General features: G+C 41.0%; 1 protein-coding gene and 1 long non-coding RNA gene across 4 annotated transcripts in view; one reads left to right on the top strand and one right to left on the bottom strand.

Moving 5' to 3' along the window:
* The window catches only part of cyc (basic helix-loop-helix ARNT-like protein cyc), a 119898-nt gene that overhangs the window by 55389 nt on the left and 38317 nt on the right, over window positions 1-26192 (top strand). For both annotated transcript variants that reach the window (XM_067131822.1, XM_067131815.1), the window contains 6 exons: window positions 9621-9788; window positions 20232-20347; window positions 21016-21158; window positions 25261-25399; window positions 25523-25641; window positions 25844-25932. In XM_067131822.1, the coding sequence (XP_066987923.1) occupies window positions 9621-9788; window positions 20232-20347; window positions 21016-21158; window positions 25261-25399; window positions 25523-25641; window positions 25844-25932 (774 nt within the window). The remainder of the gene's footprint in view (window positions 1-9620; window positions 9789-20231; window positions 20348-21015; window positions 21159-25260; window positions 25400-25522; window positions 25642-25843; window positions 25933-26192) is intronic.
* The window catches only part of LOC136855059 (uncharacterized), a 200960-nt gene continuing 184385 nt past the window's right edge, over window positions 9618-26192 (bottom strand). Inside the window, exon 4 of one of the 2 annotated variants that reach the window (XR_010857877.1) lies at window positions 9618-9753. This is a non-coding gene — a long non-coding RNA (uncharacterized lncRNA). Of the gene's footprint in view, window positions 9754-20214; window positions 20341-26192 lie in introns of those variants that run through there. The other variant, XR_010857876.1, reaches the window with a different exon arrangement.

Genomic DNA, 26192 nt, shown 5'->3' with positions numbered 1-26192 from the left:
AAGAATAATAACATGGCTTTGTTCAGTTGCTCACGAGACTCGAGCCGTTACATAGGAAACATTTTTATTTATTGGATTTTACCCCTTGATTGCATACTTTTATAATATGTAATGGATATATATAACATATATTACCATAGGTAACATCTTTATTAATGTTTTTGTTGATTCTGCCAGTAAGAAACAATGTTTACTAATGAATTTGTTGCAATCTATTGGTAAACCTATGAGGTAGCTTTCAGCAGCAGACGAAACATTCGATCGTAGTAAATGGCTGATTGTATAATACACATTTTTATAAATATAAATATGGTAAACAACTTCTTTATTAATGTATAATAATGTTTAATAATACTAGCATAGGCTAGGAAACCTTATTTTTTTTCCCTCAATGTCCTGCTGAAATTGGGGTGAGTCCTATGCAGACATGCGTCTTATAAGCCATCAAATACGGTAATTTGTTATTACATTTTATTTATTTGCAAAAAATAGAAATACAAAATACATTACAAAAATATGAATCTTTTACCATTTTCAAACGACACAAACACACTGAACGCTGCCGAAAGCTGAGCATCTCTCGGATATGAGCGCGCTGCCGGTAGTGGGAAAAAGTATCGTACGCATGCTCGACGTATTTTAGCAAAATATAAAATTTATTATATATTATTATATTGTCATAGCCATCGTAAAGTCGGTCAGTCGTAAGTCGCATAGGTCGTAAGTCGACGACTACCTCTAGTCTATTTGGGGATGAAGATAGACTCTCGGGCTTTTTGAGCTTTTCCGTCAGAGAAGAGAATACTGTCATGCACCCAAAAAGTCCGTCATTTTCTGAGTCTTCAAACCTCCTCAGCCAACGACTGGATGAGCTGCTTGGGACTCTCTCGTCCATAGAGATGTTCATTCCTTTGGGGAGACTGCATGCGAGGCCTTTGCATTTCTTTCTGAAGGCCAGTTGGAACAGGAAGATTCTTCCAGGTTCCTTCGTATTCCCCATCACAAAGGAAATAAAAGAAGGTCTTCAGTGGTGGGTCATAGAAGGAAGGTTCCACTCAGGGAAGTCCCTATCGCATCTGAACCCGAACCTCTCATTGTTCTCCGACACATCGGACCTAGGTTGGGGAGCGACACTAGGACGATTGGAAGTGTCAGGGAAGTGGTCCCTTCAAGAGAGGAAACAGCACGTAAATCTGAGGGAGTCGAAGACGATTCACCTGGTGCTTCAACATTTTGCTGTAGTAACTCGAGACAGTGATTGCGGTTCATTCCAACAACACAACGGCTGTGGCTTACATTCGAAACCAAGGAGGCACTCACTCTCTGTCGCTGTGCAAGTTAGCCAGGGATCTCCTTCTTTGGGCGCAAAATAACATTACACAGATTCTCGCCCCCTATGTTCAGGGCAAGTTAAACATATTAGCGGATGAATTGAGCCGTTGCAAACAGGTTCTACCCACAGAATGGTTGCTGAATCTACAGGTGTGCAACCGACCTGTGGAAACGGTGGGAAACACCATGGATAGACTTGTTTGCAACGCCCAGGAACCATCGCCTCCCCCTGTATTGCTCTCTGGTGCCAGACCCTTAGACATGAGCAACAGATACGATGCTTCAGGATTGGTCATACCTGGAAATGTATGCCTTCCCTCCATTCAGTCTAGTAAGAGACATGATCAACAAATTCAAGACTTCTTATCACGCATTGATAATCCTAGTAGCTCCTTTTTGGCCTCAAAAGGAGTGGTTTCCAGACCTTCTAGAACTTCTGTCTGACTTTCCGCAGCTCCCCCCACAGAGGAAAGATCTCAGACAACCTCACTTCAACAGATATCATCAAGGTTTGTCCACTCTTGCTCTGACAGGCTTCAAACTGTCAGGAAGCTTGTCAGAGCGAAAGGATTTTCAAGAGAAGTTGCAAATGCTATTGCAAAATGTAGATGCGAGTCTTCTTCATGGCTCTACCAGGCTAAGTGGGCAGTTTTTAGGAGGTGGTGTAAAGAACGTAACAACTAGCTGAATTTTTACTTTACCTAAGATCTTCGAGAGGCCTTTCGACGTCTATGATAAAGGTTACAGATCCATGCTGAACTCAGTGTTCAAGCATAGAGGTGTGAACATTTCCTCAGACCCGGACATTTCAGACTTAGTCAAGTTTTTTGACACCAGGAAACAGAAGTCTCAGCAGCCAGTGTCTTGGAACCTAGACGTAGTTCTGCATTAATTATCAGGCCCTTTTGAACCTATGCAGGTGTCCTCCTTTAGGGATCTGTCTAGAAGGACACTTTTCTTAATCGCTTTAGCCATGGCAAAAAGAGTCAGCGAGTTGCAAGCTCTGGACAAACAAGTTGGTTTATCGCAAGAGACAGCTATTTGCTCATATATTTTAGGCTTTTTAGTCAAAAACGAGAACCTGTCTAACCCTTGGCCTCGTTCTTTTTCCGTCCAGTCTTGCAGAACTGGTGGGACCTTCGGAACAAGAGAGAGTATTGTGCCCAGTGAGAGCATTAAGATCTACATTGAGAGAACCAAGAATATCAGAGGGAATTCTTGTAACCTCTGGTGATCTGTTAAGAACACTTTATGTCCTCTCTCCAAGAATGCTATCTCTTTCATTTTGAGAGACATTATTTTAGAGTCTCACTTGGGAATTCAGGAGAATAATTTACTGTTGTTAAAGATAAAAGCACATGAGGTACGAGCAGTAGCCACTTCATTGGCTTTTAAACGCAACCTCTCTCTAGCTACCATAATCCAATCGACTTACTGGAGGTTTCGCTCGGTCTCCACCAACTATTATTTACGGGACGTCGAAACTGTGTTCGAGGACTACAGCACACTGAGTCCGTTCTCCACGGATGGTGTGGCACTAGGGAGTGAGGGGTAGGAGTGATTCTTCTGTTTCTCTATCTCCTAGCCTTGATTAAGGTTGTTGAGTTTTTTGGGAAGCCAGGGGTACTTAGTACCTGGAGTACTCTCCGATCTTTGTTTTAATGGATGGGTAATATTGTATCTGTTTTTTAAATGGTGTACAGGTGTACAGTAATATAGTTTTATGGCCGTGTGTTAGTCAATGTCTATGTTTCACCCAGGGCAAGGGCAATTGCTTTGTTTAAGCTTTGTCGAGTCATAGACTCCCTGACCACAAAGCTCCCACTGAAGTAGGGGCAATCCTGACACTACCGGTCATGTCCCTACGGGTCGAGATGAGCAATGACCAAGATGCAGTATCTTCCTGCTCTTGCTCTCTCCCCAGGTAAGGTTACAACAAGCATTACCACAATGCTGGCCTTTTTCTATTTCAAATGCATTGCATTCCTTAATAACATTTTTTAAGTAGTACATGTCCATTCTTCCCACCTCCTATCAATGTGGGATTCAGCTGTGTACTGTAATTACTTGGTAAGTGTTATATATAAAAATGAAATTTTTATAATAAAATAAGGTTTTATATATACACCAAGAAGTACACGAACAGAGCCCATCCCTCCTCCCCGCGCATGGACATAGAGCATAAACGAACTGAGCTGTTCAGCTACCTATTCTTCCCCGAAAGTGGGCGGGGCATTTATCTGCGCCAAAAAAAAAAAAAAAGAGCTCTACCATGAATTTTCAGTTCTTAAGTCACTGTTTAAAGTAGAAACTATAGCCATGTAATTACTGGCTAAGTATATATAAAACCTTATTTTATTATAAAAATGTCATTTTTGGTGCTTTGTCACAAGCCTTTTCAAGATCCACAATTATGTTACAGAATTTCTTTGCATGGTACTTTTCCTGGAGTTGCCTCATTAAATGGGTTGCTTTTGTTGATCATTCTGGCATGAAGCCAATCTGACAGATTGATTTTAATGATTTTTTCTTATTCTATCTTTCAGCATCTTTTTCAATATTTTCATAACATTGTCAGGTAGTCTTATTCCTCCTTAATTTCTACATTGCAGTGCATCCCATTTTCCTTAGTACAGTGAACCCTCGCTACTTCGCGGTTCGACTATCGCGGATTCACGACTTCGCGGATTTTTTCCATTACGTATGTATATTATAAGAGAAAATATATAGCGGATTTTCCGGAAATTTCAAAAATAGTCGCGATATATGAAGACCCAAATATTTAATTAATTCCTTAATAATTATTAATATCTGCTAGTACTGTTGGTTCATTGCATTATGACATATAATTCAGTACAAAATGAAATTAAACAAAAAGAGAATGTGATCATACAATAATTCATTATAGTACTAGTAAAATTAAACTGAACATGAAACGCTAATCAGATGCAGTCTGACATTGTCATATTTGAATGGTGTAAGGCTGCTGATGGCTACATATATACTAATTATAAAATACAAATGTAATGAATGTGCATCTTTTCCATGAATCTTTTGTACTGCATCCAATAATATTGTTTGTTGCAAAAATCACATCTCGAATAAACCTATACTACTACAACAAAAAAGCATAAAATAGCGTAAAGTATATTTGAATTTGAAACTAGCATGTAAGATGGGCTGTGATTGGTTCCATTGGTGATAGATGACGAATCAGCTCCCAAGTTTTGTAATCTCGCCTGTGATTGGTGTTTTGACCGTTTCTCCGACCCGCAGCAGCTTCCCTTGTCTCTGACCCACAGCATCTTCTCGCGGCCACCGTTTCCCGCTCTCTCGGTAGATAGATGCTGTTTACATTACCAGTGCTGTGCGTGACAGTGTGTGTTTGAAGTTGAACTTTTTTTAACTTTGTTTAACCCCTACAATGGCTCCCAAGCGTTCTGCTTCTGCTAAGGCTGGTACTGAGCCTAAACGCCAACGGAAAATGATGACGATTGCTGAGAAGGTGACACTTCTCGATATGTTGAAGGAGGGGGAGAGATTCGTGGCCATGGCCCGCCATTTTGGAGTGAACGAATCCACCGTTCGCTACATTAAGAAGGATGAGGCGAAGATTAGGAAGACGGCTGCCATCACCTTTAGCAAGTCAGCAAAGCGAGTTGTTATGGCTCGTAATAAAACGATCGTCCGTATGGAAGGTGCTTTGTCAATCTGGATTGCCGACTGCGGAAGAAGAAAATAGCCTTGGATACGAACACCATCCGAACCAAGGCTTTGAGGTTGTATGAGAATTTCGCGGCAAAGGAACCTCAAGATGATGGCGACCACGCTGAAGAAGAAGAGGAAGACAGCGAAGATGATGTAGATGAACCTCAAGCAGGGACATCCACTGATTCCCAGCCTCAGACACGACGTTTTACCGCCAGTAAAGGATGGTTCGCCAAGTTTCAGAAACGCTTCGGCCTGAAAAGCGTTTCCCTGCATGGCGAGGCTGCTTCGCTGACACGGTCGCTGCTGAAACTTACGCGAATGAGACGTTCAAGAATATTATCGCTGAAGGTGGATACAAGCCCGAACAAGTCTTTAATATGGACGAGACGGGTTTGTTTTGGAAAAGAATGCCATCGCGAACTTTCCTGTTCAAAGAAGAAGCCAAAGCCTCTGGCTTTAAAGCATTCAAAGATCGTGTTACCCTCGTGATGTGTGGCAATGCTGCGGGATTTTGCTAAAGCCAGGGCTTATTTATAAGTCGAAAAACCTCGTGCTTTGAAAAATAAAAATAAGAATCTCCTTCCTGTGTATTGGATGCATAATCCAAAAGCATGGATTACGAAGATGCTGACCTCCAACTGGTTCCACTAGTGTTTTATCCCACAAGTCAGTAAATATCTCTTAGAGAAGGGCTTGCCATTTAAGATCCTTCTCCTGTTGGATAACGCTGGTGGACACGCGACTGATCTTTCGTGACGAGGGCATTCAGGTTGAGTTCCTGCCACCCAACACAACGTCCTTAATTCAACCCGATGGACCAGGGGTTATCAGGGCGTTCAAGGCCCTCTACACGAAGAATACCTTGGCGGACCTCGTTGCGTGTGTGGATGCCGCCCAAGAAGATGAGGATGAAACATTCAATTTGAAGGCGTACTGGCGGCAGTACACAATTGCCACGTGCCTTCAGAACATCCAGAAGGCACTGCAAGAAATGAAACCTGCTACCGTTAACGCGAGCTGGAGGAAGTTGTGGTCCGAGATTGTTTACGATGACGAGGGATTTACGCCTGCCGAGATTCAACACTCTGCAGTACGGAAATCTGTGCAGTTGGCTGCGATAATTGGAGGTGACGGGTTTGGCGACATGACGACGGAAGATGTTGACGAGTTGTTGGACTGCCATTCCCAGCCGCTAACTGACGCAGACCTCGAAGAGCTGACAAAATCAGCCAGTGAGGAAGAAAATGAACCACAGGAAGAGACCCAAGAAGTTGTCGAAGAAACAGGCTTAACATTAGAACGGCTTGCCAAGCTCTACAACATAGCGAAGGAGCTGAAAGAATTGTCACAAGAATGGGACGAGGATATGGTTCATTCTCTGCAGTTCTGCAACAAAATCGATGAAGACATGACTCCCTACAGGATGCTCTTCGATCGAAAAAAGAAGCAGCGGCAGCAACTTCCGATCACAATGTTCTTCCAGCCTCACAAAAAAGAGCCAGTTTCTCCTGCTACTGTGCCTTCGGAAGAAATTGAAGAAGTGTTCCAGGAAGAAGTTGAAGAGGTGTCCCAGGAAAAGACACCTCAGTCTGAAGAGACGTAAAATACAATCATTGGCTGGACAGTAGAAGACATCATCAGCTTCATCATCATTTCTACTGTGCAGCAAATTCATCGCCATCATCATTCAAGTTTTTCTTCAACTTCTTTCATGGTGGGTACAGTAACAATCTTTATTTCTTTATATACTTTAATATTCTAACATTTTAATATTAGTGCCTGTTTTAGATTAGGTACTGTACATGCATTAAGTGTTCTGTACATTAAAGGGTGGTTTGTTAACAGTACATACGAGGAGGGCTTTATTGTAACTTCCAACTCTATCGTGGTGAGTAAAATACTGTACAATTGTACAGTACGCACCATAACAATCTTTCTATTTTTTTATGTTCACTTACTGTTTTATTGCTTATCATTTGTGCCTGTTTACTGTATGTACGTATTGTAGATATCTGTACATTACTGTAAAGGGTGGTTTGTTAACAGTACTATGTAAAGGGAGGGTTTTAAAAGTCTGAATATATGTTAAATAAATACTGTAAATATGGTGTCCCTACTTGCATGGATTTTTTCAGCTATCGCGGCCAGTTCTGGAACCTATCTACCGCGATAAACGAGGGTTCACTGTAAACCATTACTGAAAGGGACTTTTTCCACTCTTCTGGGTCTGTGTCTTTCTTGTAAGCTACTGGATGACTGGCTATCCTACTGCTTTTTTTAAAATTATTTGCTATTCTGGATGGTTATTAAACCTTTGCTTTTCAACTTCCAGAGTGCCCTTTTAACTTCCAAAACCGATATGTTCTTGATTAGTCCTTCTGTTATGCCAACTTTCCCCAGTTCATGTTAATTTTCTTCATTCAGAAGGTTTTCACCATAATGCCTCCATGATTCCAGGACAATATCTGTTTTCAAATATAATTGTTCAAAATTTTCTTGTTTTTTATACTTTACCTCCTTTACTTAGAATTGTAATGGGTCTATTGTACCCATAAATGTGGTTTCATCCCCCCCCTCACATCCAGTATTGAGTAGACTTTAAATTCTCCTCAAAGAGTCTGAGGTGTAGTGTACATTTAAAGTAGTGTACTGTACAATAAAAGTAAGTAATCTCATCAGATTAAATGATGAGATAAACCTCTTCTTTGAGGATTTGACTTGAGTTAACAGGCCAGCACTGTATCCACTCAACCACATAAAGAATAAAATGAGTGGCCATTCTGTGCTGCTGCTTATAGGTGAGATCATAAGTCCACTGTACCCACTACAACTTTACCTATTGTCCCAACCGCAATGAATAGACATATGTAATTCTCCTACTTAAAGCCATCTAAGTTAATTTATGCATTATAAGTAAGCAATCTCACTTGGGAATAGGTAAGATAAAGTTCTGCCTTGAGGGCTTCAACCACTGACATGGATTTACTGGGCCAATAGAGTGGATATTTCCAGAATACCCTCTTAAGGATGGAAACTGGTGGTTCATTTTGGCACTCCATTAGGGTGAGGCTTCCTGCCACCATGCATCTCAAGGATGCCTTTTTCCACAACATCCCGGTACCCCCATAGTATAGGAAGTGTCTTTGTCTTTTTGGGCAAGGGAAAGTCTGGTTCAGAGTACTCTGTTTTGGAGTAGTAACTCCTCAAATTTCAGCCTGCTGGAGGTGAGGAGGGGTTTAAACTATATTTATGGCCACAAAAGCCCCACTATGATTCTAAGGTTCTACAGATATGGGGAAGGCATTATCCCCACAGAACTTTGCCAGTGTCTTCATCCCCTTCTCAGGCTATGCCACCACTTTTGTGTCCAGGTCAACTGAAAGAATACAGAATCCAGACATTGTCATCATTAGTACTGCCAAGATGTGACAAGCATTTATTAATCATCCCGCATCCCTAGAAAAGCTGACATGTCATCATAGCAGATTATGTCAGATGTATTTATGGATGGCATGACTGAGAACCTTGAAATAGGGGAGTCTCTCCTCCTTCTAGGTTTCTGCTTTTTCCAGATATTGCAAATGAGCATATATACTTGACTTGAAGCTGCTAGGATTTGGTTCCCACAGGACAGGGAGCATCACCTTGACTTCATAGAGTTGAGGGTTGTCTTTCTGGGCCCTTAGCTTTTCACATGAGAAAGCAAGAATTAGAAGTAACAGACAAAACAACTGCACCAGCATGTTAAGGAACCAAGGGGGTATATGATTGTACAGAAATTGTCACTTTATGTCACTGTTTTCAGTGAAGGCCAACAAAATAGAATTATTTAAAAGTTTAGTATCCATGGAATCACAACATAGCTGCAGACTGTCTCAGCAGAGGGAGTTCAATCAGTCAGTTCAGGATATTCATCTGGTCAGTCCTAACCATCTAAAATGCAGTTCAGGCTAATCTTCAGTAATACGTTTTTGTGGAAACATCCAATTTTTTTTAAAAAGTCGGTTTTTTCTTACAAACCAGTGACTAATATACTAATAATACAAAGTTTCCTCCTTCAAGCCCCACTGATTTGGTCCAGACTATACGAAAAGTTAGGCTTGTGATTGCTGGGGATGAAGGGATCCATATACTTATGCAAGGCTGCTACACTTTTTTGTTTGATAAACTAAAAACTAATGTGTCTGGGGCATTCAAAGATGATGAATGTGGGCTGATGATAATTATTGGTTTTGTGACATTATTAATCTTGTTTTGAAAAAAGTTTTTTTTTCAGAAACTTAATTAGAATTTATTATATGCTTACACATCCTGTACGCTATTAAACAGTAATTTTGTCTCTGCATTATCATGAAGTCTGTGCATTTCACTTCAGTATAAGGGATGACATTCCATGTATAGTTCTCTTCCTATTGAGTGAGATTTAGATTTTATTTGTTGTGACTGCTTTTTCAAGATAAAATATTTTGGAATTTATAATATAGAAAATTCTGGTTTTACCAATATTATTAAATGTACTTTTATTGATGATCATAATATGGAAATATTTCAACTAAATTTGGATCTTCGTATTTCAGCACTTTTGCCTGTCAAACCTGATGTCCCTCAGGGTCTCACAAGGCTATGTCCTGGATCACGCAGGGCTTTCTTTTGCCGTATGAGATGCAAGTCTACTGCTGTTTTGAAGGAAGAGGCTGATTCCTCAACAGGCTGCCAGAAAAAGAAATCAAAATCTCAGAGTTCAGGTATCTGCTCCATAAGAGTTTTCTTGTTCATAAAATAATTGAAACTTGGTTAGTATTGTGTGGTATTAGCCGAGAGTTGCTATCATTAGGCAGAAGAAATCATGGTCTTTGTTGTAGTCTGGTATACTCTATCATTTTAATTATTAGGCAGTTTAATCAGATCACTTGAGTTAAAATTTCTAACTCGCATGGGACTGGGCCAAGGGTGTTTCCTCATAAATAAGGTTTTGATTGTATTTAATAAATTACTGTTCCTCAGAAATATTATGATTAGGTAAATTCAAAATGAAGATCCTGAGAAACTTTTCTTACTTGTTCACTTGACATCCACTGTTGGTTGAATCATGGACATTGACTTAACCCTCTCGGGCTTAAGGGGGTTCCTATAGCGCTACCCGGTACGCATCCTATGCCATGGAGGGAAAAGTGGGGCTCGCTCGGAAAAGTTTCTTTGTAAAAATCGATACGTCCCAACTATAACTGATATAGGCTTCTGGTTTGTTTTATGATGTTGGCAAATGATTGAATTTCCTATAGCAATCAGAAAATTTTTGCAAGGCTTAGAAGCAATAAAAAAGACATGATGAATGTGAAATTTTTAAGGAAAATTGTAGATGTTTTTTTAAATCATGAAAAATATAATTAGGTTTGGGGAGTTTATTTTATAGGGAAATTGTGTAGAAATGTTTGAACTTTCACATGGAAGCAATCATTTTGCTATAAATATGTTTGCTAATTACCGATTAAAAAATGCTAATTTTTTATGGAGTGCAATTTTCAGATTTTCCACGCTACTTATGTTGACATTTCGTATCGTACCTAAGTAAGGAATAAAGACAGAAAAAAATAATGGTGGCATTAGAAAGCTGAATAAATTTCCTATAAAATGCACAAAAGAAAGAGATATGTATGGTTAGAATAAAATGGAGCAATTGTCGTTAGATCACAGACAATTTTTTTTTTTCCTAGAAAATATACGGCAACGATTATTATATAGAAACGTTGATATTTTTACACTTTGCTGTTCAGTACGATAAAGTACAAAGAATGGCCGTTCGAGTGACATATAACACGTGCACATTGAAGTTATTTACAGATGCACAAACAGGCGTACAAAAAATTATTCACGCACTCGTAAACCCCAGGCCGAACTACGCGGCTCGACTGGGTTCGCAAGTGCTCATATTTACGCTTACATTTTAAACATCTAACTTACCTGGTAGTTATATATATAGCTTAAGTCCCTGACGTCACGGCAGAATTAAAAAAAAAAAAACTCGCGGCAATCGCCGATCGGTAGTCAGGTGAACCACCTGTGCGCCCTCTACCCAGGTACCTGGAACCATTCCAACTATTCCTCAGATCTTCCCTGCCGCCGTGCCGGTAACATAGTTGGAATTTCGCTCGTAGCCCGTGTTTTTCGCAACTTATTTTGGTGAAGTACACTTTGGCTTTGGCTTTCGCTCGTTTTTTGGATTTGCTTTTGGAATTTCTTACAACATGTCTGACTCTTCATCGAGTTTGAGAATGTGTGTGAGGGGATGCAAGACCCGGCTTGCTAAAGCCTCCCTGGATCCCCACTCAGTATGTGTGAAGAACGGGAATGGATTTATTATAGTCGGTATATGAGAAAGCTTGAAAGACCGGCTCAGAAGAGCCAAGAGTACTATGTCTCGCTCTTCTAGGGATAGCCAGGGAATAGTTAATTCTTTGCCCCTTGCTAACTACCCTATTGATCCTTCTCCCGTAGTGGTAGTCTCTGAACCCCCTACTGAAACAGGTAAAGACCCAACACTTAAAGATATGATGGCGGCCATTCAGGCCCTGGGCCAACAGGTAAATCCCTCTCAGATGACAGGGTTAATATGTAGTCGACAATGAGAGATCTAAAAAGTACAAGTGTTAGTGCAAGTGCAGTAGAGGGTGCGACCGCTCGGACCTGTCGTGCTCCTAGCCCTAGACCTCTTCCAAGCTCCCCAACCCCTGGGAGAAGGAAAGTCGACAGGCGAAGGGAGGCGAGAGGTTTTAACTCCCGAGCAGTCGTCCCCTCGAGCGTTCCTGTTGACGCTTCCCAGGATGCTCACCCTCGCCGTAGGAAAGGCGAGGTAATGTTGTACTCTTCATCGTCGGACGACGCAGTCCCCAGACGGGACTGGCGTCATGCGTCGGAGTCGAGACCTCTCAAGAGGAAGTTAGCCCCGGTTGAGGGACGTCATGATGAGACTTCACAGGCTCCAGGTTGTAGCCACTGGAGCAGCCTGGAGCGCTTCCCTTCTAGCCCCGAGGGTAGCTCTCCTGCTAAGAGCAAACGTAGACAGTCCGGTTCAGTCAGGACGCCAGGCAGCAAGAGTGTGGTGGACGCATTGCTGCCTTCCGTACATGCTCCTCCTCCTTCGGATTGGTACTCGTCTGCTGAACCCTCACCACAATCCATTCTAGACGATGAGGAGGAAGTAATTCACGTAGTTGAGGCTCCCCCAGCCTGTCCCCAGCAGCAGGAAGCCCCGCAGATTGCTTTACTGCAAAATATGCAGCAGACTTTGTCTTCTCTGGTGCAAGCGTGGCAACCAGGCAGAGAGAAGAAGGATAGCAGACATCCAGCTAAAGCTTCCGAGGCGAATCCAGATGTTCAAGACGCTGAACGAGTGAAAATGAAACTCTAGACGCGGGATGCACTGGCGTCAGCGTCTAGGGAGTGAAACACCATGACGGCAAACGTCAAGGAACTGGACGCCAAGACGACAAGCGTCAAGGCATTGGATGTCAGGACGTCAGGCGTCAAGATGTTGGAAGCCAAGACGTGGAGGTAGCTCAGGACGCAGGATGCACTGGCATCAAGCGCCCAGCATTAGAGCACCAAAACGTCAAGCTTCAGGAGTTTAGGACGTCAGGGACGAGGTAACTCTGGGCGCGGGATGCACTGGCGTCAAGCGTCCAGAAACGGAACACCACAAGCGTCAAACATTAGGGCGTCAGGGAATGGACGCCAGGGCGTCAGCGTCGAGAGGCTGGGCGCCAGGGCGGTATAGCCGAACGCTCTGACGGCTCGGATACGGCATCCAGTAAGCGAGGCGTCGCCACCGCCGGTAACGGCCAAACAGTCGGATGCGGTGGACGACGATCTCCTCCTTCTCCAGACATTCATTTAGACGAAGTTACCGACGAAGAGAAACAATCTAAGAGCAACACCCCTCAGTGGGACTTAAAGAAACTGATGTCAGTGTTTACGGAACTTTTTCCGGAGAACTTTGTGCCAGCTGCCCCTCGATCTCCTCCTTCTCAATTTACTTTAAGGAAGACTTCGAAGAAGGCAGTGTTTACGAAGATGATTATGTCTCGCTCTTCCAAACGAGCATAGAAGACCATGCAGGATTGGATTGGCACTAAGAAGGATCAAGGCCGAACCGTGTTCTCTTTCCCCCCGGCCAGACTAGCGTCCAGATCTAGCATTTGGTACGAGACTGGAGAAGCTCTTGGTCTGGGAGTTCCTGCCTCATCCCAGGGGGACTTCTCTAGTCTTGTAGACGCTTCACGCCGGGTAGCCATGGGAAAGGCGAAAGTGTTTTTGGTCTCCATCGGAGATGGACCACCTCCTCAAGGGCATCTTCAGGGCCTTTGAAGTCTTTAACTTCTTGGACTGGACCCTGGGAGCCTTGGGGAGGAAGACGGAAGATTTTAAGAACACTGGCACAGAGGAGCTTATTCTCCTCATGTTCTGTATGGATAAGGCAATCAGAGATGGTGCCAACGAACTAGCGGCTCTTTTTTCAGCAGGCATCTTGAAGAAAAGAGCCTATCTTTGTTCTTTTCTGTCTAATGGGGTCACGCCCATTCAGAAGTCGGAACTTCTTTATGCTCCGCTATCTTCACATCTGTTCCCGCAGGAAATAGTTAAAGACATTACTTCGGCCTTAGCACAAAAGGCCACACGATCTAATAACGAAGACAGCAAGGAAAGTGCTTCTAGCGAACTTCGTCACGCAGAAGCATAAAGGAGAAGCTCCTGTGACTCAGCCCTTTCGTGGAAAATCCAACAGTAGAGGAAATACGAGACCCGCTGGTAAAGAACAACAAAGAGAGGCTCCAGGCAAGGAAGAGCCAGAGTCTGAAGTGAAGCACCTTCAGACAGCGGTAGGAGCCAGACTGACCAACTTCTGGCAAGTGTGGGAGAAAGAGAGCGGACCTATGGTCCATTCAGTTACTCAAAGAGGGGTACAGGATCCCTTTCCTGAGGAGACCCCCTCTAGCAGCAAGACCAATAGACCTTTCAGCCAAATACAACGACAGAACCAAGGCAGAGGCTCTACAACAACAAGTGTCTATGATGTTGCAAAGGAGGCCATAGAGAGGGTTCAAGATCTGGAATCCCCAGGATTCTACAATCGGTTATTCCTGGTCCCCAAAAGCTCGGGGGGTTGGAGACCGGTGCTAGATGTGAGTGCACTCAACGTTTTTTGTGCAGAAAACAAAGTTCAAGTTCTTCACTGGGTGAGCGGGTTCCATTCTCAGCTACCTCCACGCTGTTGGTCGTTCCCAGTTCGAATCTCCGACCGGCCAGTGGAGAACAAGAGGAATTTGTTTCTGGTGATAGAAATTCATTTCTCGCTATAATGTGGTTCGGATTCCACAATAAGCTGTAGGTTCCGTTGCTAGGTAACCAATTGGTTCTTAGCCACAGCAATGGAAACGACAAAATCGGTTCTAGCAGCGGTCAGACAGCACGATTGGATGGTCTCACTGGATCTCCAGGATGCGTATTTTCACATCCCCATACACCCGAGCTCCAAGAAATATCTGAGGTTCGTCCACAGGGGAAAGATATTCCAGTTTCGGGCTCTCTGTTTCAGCCTAAGCACCGCTCCACAGATTTTCACAAGGCTGATGACCGATGTAGCAGGTTTTCTTCACACGAGAGGCATCAGAATCTCCTTGTACTTAGACGACTGGCTCCTCAGAGCTCCTTCCCGCACACGCTGCCTGGAAGATCTTCAGACCACGATACAGTTATCGGAGGAATTAGGTCTGCTGATAAACAGAGAGAAATCTCAGCTGATCCCATCCCAAGAGGTTCTGTACCTTGGGATGAAGATTCAGAGTCAGGATTTTCGGGCTTTTCCGTCTGTAGCAAGGACGGAACAAGCTTTAGGAAAACTTCAGGACTTTCTAAAGAGACAGACATGCTCGGCGAGGGAATGGATGAGTCTGCTGGGGACCCTTTCCTCGCTAGAACAGTTTGTCTCCTTGGGAAGGCTGAATCTACGCCCGTTACAGTTTCATCTAAATCAGAAATGGGACAAGGAAATAGAACTGGAGACCAAGTGCATCCCCATTTCGGAACCAATAAGGCCGTATTTAGATTGGTGGAACGACCCCGTCAAGCTCCAGGAGGGCCTTTCTCTACATCAGAGGAACCCAGACCTAGTGTTGTTCTCCGACGCGTCGGACTCAGGATGGGGAGCAACACTAGGAAAGGAAGAAGTCTCGGGCTCCTGGACCAGAGAGCAGGAGAAGTGGCACATCAACCAGAAGGAACTAACTGCAATCCTTATAGCTCTCAGGGAGTTCGAACACATTGGAGAACAGAGAGGTGCAGGTCAACGCCGACAACATGACAGCGTTGGCCTACATCAGCAAACAAGGGGGCACTCACTCCAGGTCTCTATATGAGACAGCAAGAGAACTTCTTCTCTGGGCAAAGGAGAAGAATGCCAAACTAGTAACCCGCTTTATCCAAGGGGAGAAAAATGTGAAGGCGGACATTCTGAGCAGGAAAAATCAAGTCCTCTCAACAGAAGGACGCTACATCAGGACGTCTGCAGAAGCATGTGGCGACTTTGGGGGCATCCGTGCATAGATCTCTTCGCCACAGCGCAAACGAAGAGGCTGGAAACTTACTGCTCTCCCGTACCAGATCCTGAAGCGACATACATAGACGCGTTCCTGATGGACTGGTCCAACTTGGACGTGTATGCATTTCCCCCTTTTCAAGATAATACACAGGGTACTGCAAAAATTTGTGTCACACGAGGGCACCAGAATGATCCTTGTGGCCCCTTACTGGCCGACAAGAGATTGGTTCACAGAGGTACTGGAATGGATGGTGGACATCCCGAGGAGCCTACCTCAGAGAGTAGATCTACTCAAACAACCCCACTTGGAAAGATATCACCAAAACCTCCAAGCGCTACAAGTAACTGCCTTCAGACTATCGAAAAACTCACAAGAGCTAGAGGTTTTTCGAAGGAGGCAGCTGGCGCTATCGCAAGAGCAAGGAGGTCATCCACCATTAAGGTATACCAATCCTAGTGGGAGGTATTTAGAGGATGGTGCAAGAACAACCATGTGTCCTCTTCCAGTACCTCTGTAACCCAAATAGCGGACTTCCTGCTACACCTTAAGAGGAAGCTTAATTTTTCTACCTCTACCATTAAGGAGTATAGGAGCATGCTGGCAGCAGTTTTTTTAGACATAGAAACTTGGACCTGTCAAACAATGAGGATCTCCAGGACCTACTCAGATCCTTCGAAACTCCCAAGGAGAGAGTAGAGAACTCACCAGCATGGAACCTAGACGTGGTCCTGAGGTTCCTCATGGGGATTAGGTTCGAACCCTTACAGAGAGCATCTTTAAAGGACCTCACCATGAAAACTCTTTTCTTGGTCAGTTTGGCCACAGCGAAAAGAGTTATTGAGATACATGCCTTCAGCAAGAATATAGGCTTTAGACAAGACAAGGCCATCGGCTCACTGCAACTAGGATTCCTTGCAAAAAATGAATGCCCATCACAAGCCTGGCCCAGAGCGTTCGAGATTCCGAATCTTACGGACATCACAGGGGAGGAGAGAGAGAGTCCCATGCCCGGTAAGAGCTCTAAGGCACTACCTGGATAGGACAAAGGACTTAAGAGGAAATTCAGAAGGGCTTTGGTGCTCAGTCAAAAAGCCCTCTGTGCAGATGTCGAAGAATGCTCTGTCTTATTTTATCAGACAGTTGATAAAAGAAGCACATATGGAATGTAGCGAGATCGACCACAAGATTCTAAAAGTGAAGACGCACGTGGTCAGGGCAGTAGCAACCTCTGTAGCATTTAAACAGAACAGATCCCTGCAGAGTATCTTGGACACGATCTTCTGGAGAAGCAAGTCAGTATTTGCCTCTCACTATCTAAAACAAGTCCAAACATTATACGAAGACTGCTATACGCTGGGTCCGTTTATAGCATCTAATTCAGTAGTGGGAGAGGGGAATACCCCTACTATCCCATAAACCAATACCCTTTTTCTTACCTTGGAATTGAGAATTCTTATGGTTGTTTGCGAAGAAGGCTGGACACAGTCTTCCGCAATCATTGGGATGAGAGTATGGTGGTCATTTGTTCCTTGGTAGCGCCGGAACAAGGGTATTGAGAGGAGGTCTAGTCACGTAGAGGTTATACACCGGTTGACAGCCCCTAGAGATTTTCAGCCCCCTGGGTGGATCGCTGGATCTCTTAAGGAATGCAGACATAATGAGGCAGGAAAACATTGAAGTCAGCTTCCTTAACAGGTAGGAACCTAGAGTTGTTTGCAACTTTAATTATATTATAATTCCAACGATGTTAGCTGTCTCTGACCCTCCACCAAAGGTGTCAATCAGCTATATACAGTATATAACTACCAGGTAAGTTAGATGTTTAAAAATGATATTTTCATAATAAAATAAATTTTTGAACATACTTACCTGGTAGTTATATATAATTAAATTCCCACCCTCCTCCCCTCTAGAGACTAGGGGCATGGAAGATCTGAGGAATAGTTGGAATGGTTCCAGGTACCTGGGTAGAGGGCGCACAGGTGGTTCACCTGACTACCGATCAGCGATTGCCGCGAGTTTTTTTTTTTAAATTCTGCCGTGACGTCAGGGACTTAAGCTATATATATAACTACCAGGTAAGTTTGTTCAAAAATTTATTGTATTATGAAAATATAATTTTTTCGTAATTACTCGGTAATGAATAATGCTAAGAAAAAAGTGAAAATTGCAATGGAAAGCTGAATAAATTTTCTATAAATAGCCCATGTAAAAGCAGTAAGTGTTCCCAGAAAAAATTGAGCAGTTGAAGCTGAAAGACAGAAATGTTGTTGAAAGACAGAAATATATGTAAAAAAAAAAAGTAAATTCTTCACTATTTATTGAAAAACACTTGAAATATTATTCAAAATACTCAACAGTCACTTGCAAACACTTCTATAAAAACAGCAAAAGCAAAAGCACTTCACAAACGCAGATAAATGATGACAAAGCAAAAAACGTGGAAGCGCAGGTGAAGTACTTGAGTGGGGGGAGGACTGCGGCGCATGCGTGATATCTACCGGTTTCCTGTTTACGTTTTCTTGTAGGTCCAAGATCTGCCCACGCAATGGCGCAGTCCTTGTGTTCTTTGGATGACTTTTTTTTTTGGTGAATTTCTCCCAAAAATAACGCATGAATGACACGGAATTCGCGTCATCGGAGCACTTACGGCAAAAAATTAATTGATGCAGTTTCGCGTCATCGGATCACCAGAGGGTTAAGATATGTTTAACTGTTATTACCTACATTCTTTGCTTCTAAGGATTTAGTTAAGTGGGTTATCCATCAAATATCCATGGTTAAAGGAGTGTGAGGGATGTGATAAAATTACAGGACTGTACTTCAAAAGGTTTGAGTTTTTAATTTGTTGCCAGATTCATTATTTCTTAAAGTATACCATCTATTAAAGATGATGGGTTTTAGAGGCAAGTAATCACTGAGAAGAATGGTGTTCATTCCATCTGGTTATAGTTGTTACAGCTTTAGCTGCTTTATCCATTTCTTAAAGTCCCATAATTCCCACATGAGCCAAGATCTATCTTTTTTAACATTACCCCAAGCTTAAAATGTGTTTCTCGAAAGTATGTATGCATACGAACACTGGTTGATTTTCTAATTCTTTGTTCTTTAGGACTTCATATGCTAGATTCAGGGGATTTCAACATTTAGAATTAAAGTTAACCATGACTGATGGGTTTGTATGGAAAATTTTGTTCTATTTTATAAAGACTACAGAGCTCAAATCGCAGTTTAGCTGGAAGGTCTAGAAGTTGAGAGCCCCAGTCATTTCTTATTGTGTAGTGGATCCAGTGGAGCACTTAGTGGCTGTACAGGCCAGAAACCAAAGCTCCAATAGTATTCTCATTGAGTACTGTAAGCATTTGAATACACTGTGAGGTGAGAATTTAGTACTTCATGATTTATCAAAAAAGACAACAGAGATCAGCTAACCATTCAGGTGAGATAAGGAGTTCATAATCCGGGAAGACTACATCCCTTGTGAATGATTGAAAAGTGAACAAGAGTAATGGTTGAAAGCAGAAAGAGGTAGTTAATTGCAGTATTTTCCAACAGAAGTAATGATTCCAATAACTACAAGCATATCTCCTTTGAAGGTAAAAATGAGTACAAATGAAATGACATCTGCATGTGCCTACATTTGAAATATAGTTATGTTTTCAATATTAGAAACTGATACTTATACAAGAACACCATATTATAGATGTGGTTCCTTCACAGGTTGAAATTGGTGCATCTGATTCAGGTTTAAATCAGTGTATCTAATTGTACTGTCGCTTTTCCAATTGTGGCAGATGTCTCTTACTAGGTAAAGAAGGTCTTTGAAAAAAAAATAAAAAAGGATATTAAGGCTCGTATTGCAAACATTAGTGCAGTTTTGGCTACTGACTGTCATTGTCTTGGCAATGAAGTCGGGAGTAAAAGACAAACTAGTGAAAGCCCAACTTTGCTTGACTGGGCATACAGTGCACATATCACTTTTGAAGATATGAAGGCTAGCGGGAAGGCGGTTTTCATAGTTAGAAACTGTAAGGCAAAACTGGAATAGATTCATGGGGACCTTAGTAAGATTGCATAGGGGTAGGGAAAGGTCCCATTTAGGCTGCATGACTGACCTGTGAGGAATTCCTTCTTAGATCCTTGGGCCTTGTCACTTGTGGAGGCATAGATGGAAAAAGAAGTCCTTACTTTTGAAAATAAAAGTGCTTAATGGATTGATGTCCATTTCACTACACCAGCTATAAAATCTCAAAAGGATGAGAAGTAACAGGAATTCGGGTAGCAGTTGGACAAGGCCGAAGAGACAACTTATTTCATGTTTAATCTCAGAAAGGAAAAAGCTGATGTGAAAATGCTGATGATTATGGTGATGATCAGGTAACATTATTTTTTATAATTAAAATTGACTGTATTAGGAATTATACAAAAGGTGTTTATTTAAGAGAGGAAAATTTAGTTATATGTTGTGTTTAATGATATTAACTACAACATTGGTTTAAAGACCACTAGAATTTTAGAAATAAGAAAATGGAGGTTGTTTGAAATTAGGAGATAAAGAAAAAAAATATTTTTATTACTTTCATATCTTTACAGATAAAAAATATAGTGTCATTCATTTCACGGGCTACCTCAAGTCATGGGCTCCAACTAAGGATCCGTTAGAGGAGGATTCAGAGGGTGATTCAGACTCCTGCAATTTATCCTGTTTGGTAAGAAAATTATTTAAAATTACATGGGTTAACAAAATAGGTCATGTGGGTAATAAAATGTAGCAAAACATTGGTGGGATTATGGTTTTCATTTAAATTTTCACATAGCCTGTTTTGTGACAGATATAGTGGAACCTCAACTTAATGGACTTACCAAATTTTGTTACTTAGTGGATACTTCCAAGTCTGGAAGAATAAAAATTATATTTGGTACTCAACAAAATAATTCAGTGAGCAGGCTAGACACTGTGGATGCTGACATGAGCAAGACGGAATACTCACCTATATACAGTAATATAATAAAGTAGTTTCTTTGTTTCTAGGGTAATTGACCCATCATGTCCTTTTCTGTACCTTCCTTCCATTTGTATTTCAATCCTTTTGTAATGTCTTAAACCGGCCATGCAGAGCTTAATTTCTAACTCCAGCTTCACTTTCATCACCAAGATGTCTGCCCTGAACAAATTATCACATACATGATTCATCCTCATCAGCTTCTACTGATATATATATCTTAACAAGCTCTTCATAATACTCCTCCTTTGTTTAAACCCCTTTTGGTCTTCCTGTACTATTTGTTTTCCATGATAGATATATCTGACTAATATACATTAACTTAAGAATCTTGACACAATAATTTTAGATATATTGAATTGTTGGTGTTTCAGGTTGCCGTTGGTAGAGTGCACCAGCCAATTTTAGCATCTGGTATGCATGAAGCAAATAGGCTTGGTCGTGGTGCTCCTGCACAAGCTGTGGATTTTATTTCTAAACATACAAATGATGGAAAGTTTGTATTTATAGATCAAAGGTGAGTTGGGGATTGTTGTCATACAGGTGTGTGATTATATTCTTATGTTAAATATTTCTTAGCTGTGAATTAATGCTTTGAGGGGGATACTAGAAATCTTTTCAAAAACAGAAACTTATTTTGACACATGTTAAAGTTTCTTTTTATATTCTAATTGTTAATGAGATAAAAAAAACTGTCCACTCTAGTGCTCGGAGGTCATGTAAGCAATTTTCTCTATCAGTCACATCTATCAAGGAAAACCTGGCTTAAGAATGTTGATGATTCATTCATCCCAAAAACTCATGCTCATGCAATGCAGTTTTGCACTAGGACTCTTAAACACAGAGACAAGGACTTCAAAGACCTTTTTGTTTGGTCAATTCTTATTATGAAAATGACAAATGTATGGAGAATAGATGTGCTACTATAAAAAAAATTTGCGTGTATTTTTTTTTAGCTTATTATTGTGTTGTATAGCAGTAATATACCATCTTACCCTCTTACCATGAATTTCCAAGCTTTTTTGAAAAACTCAGGTGTCCAGTATTCCAATTTACAAGATAAAGTACTTTAACTCCTTAAGTATTTAAAAGGTAAGTAACCAAATAAAGGGTAAAAGGTAAGCAACCAAATAAAGGGAAATCGAACAAGTCATGTTTGCTGTGTATGCAAAAGGCAGGAGTACTTGAAAGTATCTACTATTATTGGGTCTTAGCTCAAATACAGTACAATGTATAAAAATGTAATTTTCAAAATATTGGGAATGATATCAGGATGGTAAAAGATAAGCAAGATAAATTTTCAAAAACTTTTTTCTAAATAAATAAAAACCGATTAACAAAATTGAGTTTGTGGAAATTGCTTATGATGCATCGAGAATCTGACTGCTAAACTGAAGGATTGATCTGTGAATCTGTTTTGATTTATGAAATTTTGGCTGTCAAGCCAAGAACTGGGTACTTTCAACCATCTGCACTTAAGACAGCAAAAAGAGGGAATTGGAGGGGTTGGACACCAAGATAGAAGTTACAGAAAATAAAGGAGATGAAGTACAAGGATCTGAAAAGGTGGAACTGGGAGAAAAATCCACAATTCCACTATAAAGTAATAATTAGTGAGTTTGGATAGCAAGTTTATAGAAAGAAAGCAGGAATGGAGGTAAAGTAAAAGACTAAAAAGTAAGTGCAGCTAGGGGCCGAAGTGACATTGCAAAAACCCTCAAGTAACGCCTGAAGTGCACCACATGAGAGGCACTGACAGCAGTATGCCACTCTACTGGGTAAACTGAATGATGCTACTCTCTTCTCTCAACTCCTGATACATGAAAAATCAAGTGGATCTGACAAAAATACAACACAATTATCCTATTACTTTTCAGCCAAGATTTTATAGTTAAAAATCATAATCATTAATAAATTAAAGAAATTACAGTATTAACTGACAAATATGTGCCAAAGGGAAATAACTATAAATTAGGAGCACTTTAAAATAAACTAGCAGAAAATGTAGTTGGTGACCAAAAACTAAAATAATAAGCTCATCAACAGCAGATTTTGACAAAGCTCCAAAACGTTAAACAAAATGTTAAACATACTAGGCCCAAGAATTCAGAAAGTATCAAGAGCTTCACTAATATGTAACTAAACAATAAAAATTATCAGTTTGCAAATATATCTTTATCTATAAAATAAAATAAGAAAGGAAAAAGTTTAAAGGGAGGGCATAATAATAGAAAAACTTATTAGTGAAAATTGTAACCAATAGCATCAGTTTAGTCTACAAATTAACAACTTGCTTGTTAGATGCAGTTGAGAAGTACACTGATGAGTGTCAAGCTGGCATTTGATACAATTTTGGCCAGTATTGTCCTTGGATGTTGTTCACTACTCTGTGTTTTATCACTGCATCCTTGTCAGGGAAGTGAAACTACATTGGCAGGAATGAATGTGATAATTTGTGATTCAAGTCTTGGGCTTACAACTTCCTGTTGTTCTGCCTGATTCGTCGGGAGATCAACAGTGTATGAGCATTGCGTTTCTAAGGACCCTAAAGGCTACCAAGTGCCCGAAGGACCTGACCTCCAAACTAAGTGTCAACAACTTGTTTTGGTTCCAACTCAGCCAAGAAGTGGTTTCTAGGAGCTCCATTTCTTTTGACTTTATGTAGGTACACTCCCTCTATGAGGAGTAGAAGAGGTGGGAGATGTAAGCAGTAGCTGCTGCTGCAATTATTAGTTGATCCACAACCTGAGAAGGAGAGAATGTTATGTAGATCTTAAGACAGCTTCAGGAGTCTCAGGGTCCTTTGATAGCAACGGCACCAAGGTAGTGCCATGGTTACATTATCCTCCTCCAGAGTTTTTCATTCTTTGAAACATTGACCAGGGCGGCAGTCTCCTACATTTCCTTTCTTGAAACTTAAGCTCAGTTCTTTTTAGACTTTCAAGATTCTCAAGATCCAAAGATAAGACACTCTTCAGGGTGATAGTAACATTCAAGATCCAAAGATAAGACACTCTTCAGGGTGATAGTAACAACACCATGGTAGTGCCATTGTCAACAAAGGGCCTAGTGTCTTTTCATCTACTCTATTGCAGTGCAGGTACATGAGTAGACAATAGAGCATTCAGCAGTGGCCAACTAGATACATCCCAAGCAAGATGGATGTAATTACAAAAAGTTCAATCAGTAAAGTCAGAAGATAAGGACAACCTCTGAAGAAATTTGATCATAGTCGTCCTTTTCTCAGTTTACTGAAGTTGGCGCTGTCCTCTCGCACCCTTGAACAAGCAAGACATCTTTAGTATCCATTTACATGATTCAAAGATGATCAGTGAGATTGATCTTTCCACTTCTATGGTCCTGTGGTTCCAATGAAGTATGACATCTATGTTGCCTCCTTAAGGACTAGACTTTCAGCCCAATGCCAACGACTCATTCATTACTTCAAGTTGGCTGAGAAATGCTGTCCAAATTGTCATTTCTCTGACTAGTGAAATGATTAAACAAGTGTACCCTGCAACTTCTTGGTGGACATCAGTACATTTCAGGCCAGATTTTTCAAGGCCAGAACATCACATTCAGGAAGAACCTGTCAATCGAGTACTAGGATGGAATGTAATCATGCAGATCACATTCCTCTCCTTTTACCTTGGGATGTTGCCCATAGGTCCTTGGACATCTTTTCCTTGGGTCCTATGGTGGATGCTCATCAAGTCATGTAGTTTACCCAGCTCTTGAGGGACAGGTTGCATCTTGCCTTAGGTGTGCAGCTGCAAGGGGAATGTGTCTGTGGGACTGGCCTTCTCCCTTTCTCCTGTCTTCCTTCCTTTTCCAGTGGGCAGAGGAACAGTGAACGAACTGTCGTGCTGGACAGGCATGCATGCAGATAATCTAGATGACTGAGTATCCTCTCTTTAATCTAGCTCTATTTGGATTAGTGGATGCAAATCCTTCCCTCTCTCTAGCAAGGGGAGAGAGGGACTGACTATGAGCAAACCCAGAAGTCTGGCAGTTAAACATCTCTCTTGTTCAATAGATCAGAGGTATGGTCTATTTCCTTTGCTCTTTCATGACCAGGAAGAGAGTACCCAGGTGAGCTGAACTACCAGTCACTTCAGAGATTTTCTCAGAATCCTCCCTCCAAAATTAAGTCTCCCATATGTAAAGACAGAGGTTTTGTATTTTAGTAGGTACAAATGATAAATTTTTATAGTAATTTGTATTTTTCCTAACAAACAAACCTGAAGTCTTCAGATAAATGGCCCACCCTTCATTCTCTTACCTGGGCCAAAAGGTAAACTACATAGAATTGAGTGCGCACCAACTTGGTGGGAGGTGCTTCCTCCCTTACCATCGGTAGCTAGTACCATAACCACCTTGCAAAGGGAGGTGCTTCTGCCCTTAACATCAGTAGCTAGTACCATAACCACCTTGCAAAAGTTCAATGGCCAGTTTTCCAGCTCGCTGAAAGTTAATCCCATATGTAAAGACCTCAGATTTGTATGTTAGGAAAAATACAAATTACTTAAAAAATTTGTCATTTTATTCATATCTTACTAAATTTAGTGTTTGCCTTCCTAACACCAATAAAGAGATTCCTCTTTTTTCATGTCTTACAGGGCATCATTGTTGCTTGGCTGGTTACCACAAGAATTGCTTGGAACAAGCATGTATGAATATTTTCACCAAGATGATATACCTGTGTTAGCTGAAACTCATAGGTCAGCTTTGCAAAACTCAGAAAGTTGTAGTACTCAGGTAAGTTTTACTTCTCTGTAGTTTAATTTTTGAAGTCATAGCCACTCCATTATGTAGGTCTGATTTATAATATATTAATAATTTCAAAATAAGTATAGCTATTATTTTTTGTCTAATTTGTAGGTTTATCGTTTCCGCACAAAAGAAGGATCCTTTGTTCGATTACAAAGTAATTGGAGAACCTTTAAAAATCCTTGGACCAAGGAAATTGAGTACATAATTTCTAGGAACAGTGTTATAACGTAAGTATAAGATATTTTTTAAATGTGATATTTGCTTTGTATTTTTCTACTTTAATTTATTGCAAATCATTTTCTGTATCTGAAGTGAAAATGTTTTGATCAAGTGTTTGTTTTTTTAATTGTCTCCTGTTCTGAAAGTAAAATATATGACCACAAATTCATTTATATGACAAACTTTAGAAAAATGTTTATACATTCACAGGTCAGAAGCTGGTTTGGTGGAAAGCACCATGGCCAATGAAGCAGTTTCCCAGTCATACAGTAATTTCAATGAGTTCCTCAGCTCACCAGGTAAGTAATAATCATTGAATTAACATTTGATAAAATATGTATGTGCATAATTGTTTTATGGATATAAAAAGTTTTTAATTTGCTTAGTTAAGAAACTTTTATTCTTTACTACATCTTTCCTAAGAACAAGAGAACATTTGTCAGTCAGATATTACTCATAAAACTAAATTGTGCAGTTTTTCCTTCACCTTCTGAACACTGAATTCTTCAAAGTATATATGACAGTAGAGCACCACTTTTATTAGCGTTCTTTAGAGTGG

Source organism: Macrobrachium rosenbergii, chromosome 3 (assembly GCF_040412425.1).
Source record: "Macrobrachium rosenbergii isolate ZJJX-2024 chromosome 3, ASM4041242v1, whole genome shotgun sequence".
Taxonomy (NCBI): domain Eukaryota; kingdom Metazoa; phylum Arthropoda; class Malacostraca; order Decapoda; family Palaemonidae; genus Macrobrachium; species Macrobrachium rosenbergii.
The sequence above is the reverse complement of the archived record's forward strand: the minus strand, read 5'-3'. Positions and strand labels throughout refer to the sequence as shown.